Source organism: Brachyhypopomus gauderio, unplaced genomic scaffold, assembly GCF_052324685.1.
Source record: "Brachyhypopomus gauderio isolate BG-103 unplaced genomic scaffold, BGAUD_0.2 sc54, whole genome shotgun sequence".
In the NCBI taxonomy this organism is placed as follows: Eukaryota; Metazoa; Chordata; class Actinopteri; order Gymnotiformes; family Hypopomidae; genus Brachyhypopomus; species Brachyhypopomus gauderio.
The window spans coordinates 1,074,704-1,083,596 of record NW_027506878.1 but is presented as its reverse complement, the minus strand read 5'-3'; the positions used below and the strand labels follow the sequence as shown (position 1 = coordinate 1,083,596).

The following is an 8,893-nucleotide window of genomic DNA, read 5'->3' as shown; positions in this document are numbered from 1 at the left end:
TCTCAGTTCATACAGGTCCTACCCATCATCACACAAAAATAACCAACCACCCATCCGACCAACATTAACAGCAATACAACACTATCCATAGATCAATTATTTGTATCATTCATTGGTAGTCTTGTACATTTGGTTATTGTCGTTTTAAACACATTTGCCCATCTTCCCCTATACTGACCGAGAGATAATTTGGGCAAGTCCATTATGTAGGGGTGGACAGTAGTTGATTTTGAATGAGTCTGCATCGAATAATTCCATGTGATGTACTTCAACTGATAATATGGTATTAGATAAAGAATAACAGTTGAGCTGCCTGTAACAAATATATAGTTTACTCATTAAAACATACATGATTTTAAAAGAGAGACCCGTACACCCCTGCAAGATGGCTTCATTCTGATGGTTACGACTGCTTTGTATGATTTAAAACTTCTAGTTGTATCCACCTGGGACAGAGAGTAAACATCACAATGAGAATAACACAGAATAGCCATCTGTTTTTACTGTCACTCGTAGGAGTGATTCTGCTTGGGTATGTACCTACTTTTTATGCACACTACTTGATAAATGGTGACTGTAACAATCAATAGAAATGATGGGAATTCTGACTCATTCAGAATTACTCCAATCGAATGCAGGTTCAGTGCACATACATGACGCTGAATGGTGAACGCATCTGTAGTTTCAATTGTGGATAAAATGTCATTTTGTAATGTTAGAATTAATTTAATTTAATCTCAGGAAATACATAGACATTATATATGGTTGAATTAATATATTTAATTATACACACACACACACACACACACACACACATATTTATATAATTAAATATATTAATTCAGCTATGAACAATGAGAACTACTAGAATGTGTACATTTCTTGAGATTATTAATTAAATAAATGAGAGTGCCCATGGACAAAAGCTTCATGTTTGTCATACAGAGAAAACAAGCTGCACAAATGCCATTAAAGCTCTAGGTTTAGTTTCAGTGGGAACAGAAACTGTGGACTATCTTGTAACTTATTGTACCTATTGTCTTCCGTCTGGAAAACCACAATGCAAGGCGTGTTCCAGACATGAGACAGGTCATTATTATTTTTACCTTTTTGTGGTAGTTATTAAAGATTCGTGTTTAAAAATCTGCTGGTTTAAGCATGTAAGAATAGTATGTTCAAATCAAAATTTGTAAGAATCAGAATTCACTACAAAAATTAAAATGTCAGTTAGCACAGAAAAAGGGGAGTGGGAGAGAGAGGAATGTAGGGGGGGGTGGGGGGGGGGACCAAGCATTTGAAATGCCTGTTTTTTTTTTTTTTTTGTGAAGGACCCTTGTTGCTCAATAACAAGAAAATCTAGATGGCAAACAATACAGAGCAGACAAGAGTGCTTAACTGGACAACAAAAGCAAACACACACACATTCCACAAAAGGTTGGGTTAAAAGCAGCCCATCATGGGTTATGTGGTAATCAAGCACACAGAGGGGGTGATGGATGAGGGAACATTGAGAAATCTTCCACTCGACACGAGTCAAATCAAAGCAAAATCTACTGATGCAGTAAGAGTCCAGAGAAAACACAGCAGTGGTGGCAGGTGCGGCAACAGCTGCTTGCAGGTACGGCAACAGCTGCTTGCAGGGCCGGAGTGGGACACTTTTTCAGCCCGGGAGTTTTATGACCAAATCCGGCCCAAAATTATTTTCCCCTCCCAATCGCTCCAAACTAGAGATTAACATGAACCGGCCCATCGGGAATCCTCCCGAATCTCCCGATTAGCCACTCCGGCTTTGGCTGCTTGGCACAGGATGACTGGCAGTGCGAACCACACGGATCTGTGGGGCTTCACAATTAGAGACCCAAATGAGGAGAGGGTGTGTTCACTAATGAGTGAGAGATGGTGAACAGGGAATATGGTTTGTGTGTGTGTTTGTGAGTTGTGTTAAACAACTAATTTAAAAACTAAAACAAATCTGCAAAAACATCAAAACATTTTGCACATTAATGGCAAACATTATACTACTGGGTTATTCCTTGCCAAATAACTTATCATGTCATGGCTGTCAGTGAAAGCATTTTTTTAAAGCTTAATTTAACTAATACTTCCCTGCAAAAGGCCCTTCATAAAACAGTCTAAAAGATACCTGCAGGGAGCAATCAATACAGTAATGCGTTTTTATTTGATCGTTTTGAACAACTGATGAGACTCTACTGCTAATTCATAACTCAATTGTAATTGGCTAGTTAGCTAACGTATAGCTTTTGAAATCTCTTTAATAGATTTATTAACATTTAGATATAGCTACTGTCGTAACGTTTGGTATGCTAGCCACATACAACCCATTGGGGAATAATATAGCTAGGCTATCATTTTAAGTTAAGAAGTTAACCAGATAAGCAGTATAGGCAAGGAACCTCAGTTTCTGTCTATGCTGCTCACTCTGAGTCCGTGTAACGTTTATCAGTTCGATTTTCAGACTTGAAACTAAATTGAAAAATTGGATGTAATTATTAAACACAATTATTACATTTTGCCTTGTTAGAATAAATGAAAAATTGGTTCATTTCCCCCATCTTCAGGCGTTTCATTTTTGCACCTTATATTTATTTTAGAAAAACACGAGTTCTTATCCAAGTTTCTGATTTTCTGTGTTTGCGTACTACTGTAAGATGAAGTTGAGACGCAACACCATACCTGCTTGTGATTGGTCGTTGTCGATGCCTGATTTAAACCCGAAACTCGGTTTGGACTACGGGACTACGCATGTGCGTAATTGTCCTTTTCTACAAGTCTTTAGGCAGGTGCTGCATGCTTGAGGCTGCCAATTTTACGCATGCGTGAAACATGTTGGCTCGCTGGATTTTTTTTTTACAATTAGACGTCATGGTTTGCACAGGTAACATTTATCACCCAAAGCCAAAGAAACGTTGAATGAATGTGTGACCACCACTTTTTTGGTTATTGCCACAACACCGTTTCAAATGTGCCGTTACAAATGTAACTTTGTGTGTGAGGAATATGGCATCATGTTCAAAACCAGAGGGCGCAAACGCACGGCGAAGCATATTAACGCGCAGGTTTAAGTGTTAAGCTTGACCATTAAATTATTACTGTAAGTTAATTCAACCCAAAGTTTGCTTTGAATCTTAATTCACCTGCCTATGGTCCTCGTCGTCTGCCATGTATATAAAAGGCTTTTGGCACTGTGCTGAAAAACCAGGACCATCAGGCTGGGTTCGCTGACAAATCGCAAACAAACGAGTAATCCAAGTCATATCTGGTCAAGCACAAAACAAAAAGAGAAGTAAATAAATCGAAATATCCAGAGATAGGTAGGCCTAAATAAATGCATAAATATGCAAAAATAAATATATGTATAAATAAGCAAAACGTTTAATCGATGTTTTGTCTCTTGTATTTTATTAATTAATTTATTTTACTTTTTAAATTGTATTATTTTAGTTTATTAATTATTATTTATTGTTACTGTAACCCGTTGTGTCCTGCGCTTAACCACCACACACTCAGTCCGCCTTGAGTTTCCCGCTGGCTCTGCGTTGTGTATTTTTTTTGGTTGTCGTAGGGGAAAAGAAGGGAGACTGGACACCAGAAGTATTCTTTTCAATCGCCGTGCAGTCGCAGCGGTTTTATTACCCGACAATCTCTCTCTTCATACGGCAACAGAGTTGCCAGGTTCGCGGTTTTCACGCCAAATTGGGCTTGTTTGAAAATCCTGCCGATCGCGATATAATACTTAATTTGTCTCTATTTTACACTCACCACCCCCCCAACCCCCCCCCCCCCCACCCCCCCCCCCGTCGACAACTTACACTCGCACCTCCCCCCCGGTCGACAGATTACACTCGTCGCCTCCCCCCCCCCCCCCCCCGTCAACAACTTTGGGCTTTGGGCTAATTTAGGCTGCTGAAGGGCGGGTTTTACACAGATTTTGTGCGGGATATTTTTGTAGGACCTGGCAACCCTGTACGGCAATAATACAGCATCACTTCTCTCTGGCACCTTCACACAGTACAACACAAGACTGCTTTTACTACAGAATTCTCACTAGATGCATATCGTCACCGACTGCTCACTAACCACAAGAATACTGCACAGAACTACAAATTTTCAATATAAAACCATACAGCAATGTTTTTTACCCTGGGACATGAATAACGAACGTTAGCGAATTAGCACCGTGGTTGTACGTGACGACTCTTGGCGCTACACTTTCAATGTAATGCACTAAAACATACCATACAAAACGTCTTCAAATCAACAATATGATCTTTTATATCGAACCAAAACAGCTTTAGAACATAATAATAAAGATGTCTGAAGACGGATGGTTTATTTAAACAATTACATTTAGTTGGATGTTTCTCTTCACATCTTACCTTCACACAGTACAACACAAGACTGAGGCTCTTAGCCATTTACTACTGGCTGGGCAAAGCGCACCCTAGCGGCCAGGAGGGGGACTGCCGGCTACATTACCATAAACAAATAAATACACATGAAATGAGCAATCACAAGACACAATTAATTCAATTACTCATGGACGTAGTTTTGATTTCATAAGTGGGGGGGGACACAACCTAGGGTGGCGAACTGTTGAGCGGGGGGGGGGGGGGGGGGGTTGAATGAAAATTGTTGAGCGCTGTGAACAAAAATTGTTGAGCGGGGGGGGGGGGGGGGGGGGGGGGGGGGGGGGAGCTCGGAGCTGCATGATCCTAGTGCTAGATTTGTCGCTATTTGGATATTGTTTTTTTAACCGTTAAAAAGTGGGGGGGACATGACTTCGTCGCTACTTAAATATTTGGTTTTAACTGTAAAAACTGGGGGGGACCAAAACCGGCTTTTGAAAAAGTGCCCCCCCCCAAAACTACGTCCGTGCAATTACTGGAGGGGATTGCACAGTATGCGACTAGACCAGAGGTGTCAAGCATACGGCCTGCCAGGGAGTTCAGTCCAGCCCGCGGAATAAACCTGCATTATTTAAGAATAATAAACTCCATTTTATTTACAATCAGCAGTTCCTATATTGTCCGCGTGTTTTAGTCAGTTCTATCGCTTTACCCGCTTTTCTATTGTCCCTGACATCCTCTTAAATGAAATGTATTTGTCAAAAAAGATAAAAGTGGACACAGAGTGTCAGATTTTTCAAGAAAAATGGAAAGTTCATGTGTTCAGAATTGCTTCCCAGAAGTGGAAAATGTCACTGTGTGATGTCGGGTGCAGCGTGAAGGACGAGACACAAATCCAGGCTTGGTCACAGATGTCACTTTTATTGTGACAACGAATAGCGCAGTACGCGCACGTATAAACACTAACATAAACGTGAAACGTTCAGACTCAGACAACGACGAACACAGGACACTGCGCGAGCGCACATTAAATAGATAAACCACATAATCCCCGTGTGATTACGAGACGAGCCACAAGTGAGACGGATTATCCCAAGACACAACCACACCCACGAAGATCCACAGACGCAGACGAGTAGACGTAGACGACGTAGACACACGCCCAAAAGGGAGGGGCAGGGGTCCTCACCGTGACCAGTGTTGCCATAGTTACTTTGAAACAGTAATCCGACTACTGACTACTTCTTTAAAAAGTAACTCAGTTAAGTTACTGACTACTTGCTTTTAAAAGTAACTAAGTTAGATTACTTTCAGCAGAGGCTGATCCCCCGCCCCTATAACATGAAAATGACTACCAGTTCTGCCAATACTCACTTTATTGACATGTATTTTAACCGGAACATCAAAAATGACACTGGCATTTGTAAACTTTTTCTTGAAATAGTCTTACATGTTTTTTAAATAAATAAATAAGACAGTCATTCTGTTCAACTCCACCCACTTACAGGGTTGCTAACTCTCACGCATTGAGACACACGCATTTGACCGTCTTCACACGCTCACACGCCATACTTCCGATTTCTCACGCCGAAAAAAAAATCTAGTTTATTTACCTCTGATCCACATCTATGATTCAATGAGTTACTAGTCCGATCTGGCGCCAAACACCGGCGATCGATAGATCGCGAAATAATACTGAATTTAGTCCATTTTACACCCTGCCCGGTAACAATTTACGTTCGCCGCCAACCCCCCGGTTTTTTTTTTTTTTCAGGTTTGACGTTGTGTTTTTGAAAGTAGACAGCACTCTGTTGCCAGCGCAGAGTGTACAACGGACCTTAATGTTGCCTTCCTTAGCCTAAATAAAATCAAAATAATGCCTGTATTTCCAGCTGCTAAAGGCGAACCTCAACTTCCATATTATTCACATCTGACTTTGGCGCCAGAGCAGATATGACGTAACCGCGTAAGAAACGTGTAGCCAAAAAATAAGAATGAATAAATATAACCTACATTCCCCCGAAATGCAGAAATAGTAACGCACGATGTTTTAGATAAGTAACTTTAATCTGACTACTAGTTTTTAAATAGTAGTTGCGTTAGACTACTCGTTACTGGAAAAAGTAGTCCGACTACAGTAACGCGTAACTAAGTAACGCGTTACCGGCATCACTGACCGTGACACACTGGCTGTGTTCGAAATAGCCTACTACATACTACTGGTGTACTGATTGAGCCCCAAATCAGTATGCCGTATGCAGTATGTGACCAAAATGAAATTTTCCAGTACGCGAAACATACCCGGATGACCTACTACTTCCGCAAAATATTCCAGTACGCGAACAGAGCTATCTTCGTGGTGTACTGCATCCCATCATGCAACGCTACGTTCACGTGACCCCGTAGTATGCTTTGCTTTTGTCGCATACTGGAAACTGTACTGCATTTACTACGAGGACCAGTATGCAGTATCCAGTATATACAGAGTCCAGTATGCAGTATCCAGTATGTAGTAGTCTATTTCAAACAGAGCCAGTGTGATCAGTTTTTATGCATAATGCACAAAACTGAGTAAAAGTGTTGTTGAAATTAACTGAGTAAAAGTGTTGTTGAAATTGCACATACTTTTCTAAAAAAGTAAAAATTAAAACTAAAAAGTTGTTCATAATCAGAGGTGTCAATTCCAGGTTCAGAAAGTAAAACTCCTTCCCAGGATGTTGCTCAAGCTTGCTAGATTTTCTAATTAGTGCAATCCAGGTAAAATTCAACACAATCAACACAATCCAAGAAGCCTGAGCAAAATCCTGGTGAGGACTTTTACTTTCTGGACCTGAAATTGACACCTCTGTTCATAATATAGGCCTATTTAGTAAAAGGACAATTCATTTCATATAAAGATTTTTATAATTTACTTCTTTGCACTAATACAAAGTAAAAAGGTGGATTTATTGTTCGTTCCATGTAATTTTGGAATGAGTTTACTGGTCTGGCCCCCTTGAGATTTGATTAAGTTGTATGTGGCCACCAGACCAACATGAGTTTGACACCCCTGGACTAGCGTCATGGAAACCAAACGAAAGTAAAAGTAAAAGAGTGAAGCGGGTACCCCATGAAGCTGATGAATCATTGCACCTCTCTCTGTTGGTCATTAGTCAAGACTTCAGAGGCCAAAGGCTTTAATTAGCCAGATATGCTACCCAACTGAGACATTTGTGTGTATAATATCTTTTCTGTGGTACTGATTATGCCCTGGAGTTTAGCACGGTCCTGTAAAGAGAATCCAAACTGAACATTTGTGGAGGAGGTGATGATGAATTCAAGTGTATTGCTGGAGTGTTCAAGAGTGTTCCAGGGTATTCCAGAGTGTTCCAGATTGCTAATGATCACAGTTCAGCTACTAACTTCATCCTTTCTCCTGTCAGGTGCCTTTACTTGGGACACAGTACCTCCTGGTTTAGGTGAATTCTTAACAAACACACACACACACACACACACACACACACACACACACACACACACACACACACGCAAAGCACAGATACAACCATACCTTTAAAATGTGCTAGCACTAATTTATATGTTTTGTATTTTACAGGGTGTATACACAACTAGAACAACCCAAATGGGACTCGCGTGTGAAGTGAGTACTGTCAAATTCACACAGTACTCCTCCATCATAGGCTACATATATAAACATGTATAAGATGCTATTTGTAAGGTTGTTTAGACAGACATGGCCTCTGTGATTGGTGTTAATCAAAAGACCCAACAGTATAATTTGTAAAATCCACCAGAGCATCTGTCCTAATTCATTACCTCTCTCTTCTTCTTCTGTACCTCTCTCACAGTTTCTCTCTCTCCTGTTTTCAACTCCCAGATTCATCTGTAATTTTCTTATTAGCAAATCAAAGCCTTCTTCATGTCAGCTTGATCCTTTCCCTACAGTTTTAGTTAAATCCTGTATTCCCTCTCTGCTCCCCTCATAACTGCCATTATTCATTCTTCACTTACTACTGGAATTGTTCCTACACTCTTTAAAACGCATTAACCATATCACACTTGACTGGTTTCATTCATATCTCTCAGGCCGTACTCATATCACACTTGACTGGTTTCATTCATATCTCTCAGGCCGTACTCATATCACACTTGACTGGTTTCATTCATATCTCTCAGGCCGTACTCATATCACACTTGACTGGTTTCATTCATATCTCTCAGGCCGTACTCATATCACACTTGACTGGTTTCATTCATATCTCTCAGGCCGTACTCATATCACACTTGACTGGTTTCATTCATATCTCTCAGGCCGTACTCATATCACACTTGACTGGTTTCATTCATATCTCTCAGGCCGTACTCATATCACACTTGACTGGTTTCATTCATATCTCTCAGGCCGTACTCATATCACACTTGACTGGTTTCATTCATATCTCTCAGGCCGTACTCATATCACACTTGACTGGTTTCATTCATATCTCTCAGGCCGTACTCATATCACACTTGACTGGTTTCATTCA

General features: G+C 40.5%; 1 protein-coding gene across 1 annotated transcript in view; it reads left to right on the top strand.

Moving 5' to 3' along the window:
* The first annotated feature begins 453 nt into the window (after positions 1-453).
* The window catches only part of LOC143488716 (globoside alpha-1,3-N-acetylgalactosaminyltransferase 1-like), an 18,654-nt gene continuing 10,214 nt past the window's right edge, over positions 454-8,893 (top strand). The window contains exons 1-3 of the mRNA XM_076987565.1: positions 454-532; positions 7,790-7,825; positions 7,963-8,007. Coding sequence (XP_076843680.1) covers positions 471-532; positions 7,790-7,825; positions 7,963-8,007 — 143 coding nt within the window. The 5' untranslated portion in view covers positions 454-470. The remainder of the gene's footprint in view (positions 533-7,789; positions 7,826-7,962; positions 8,008-8,893) is intronic.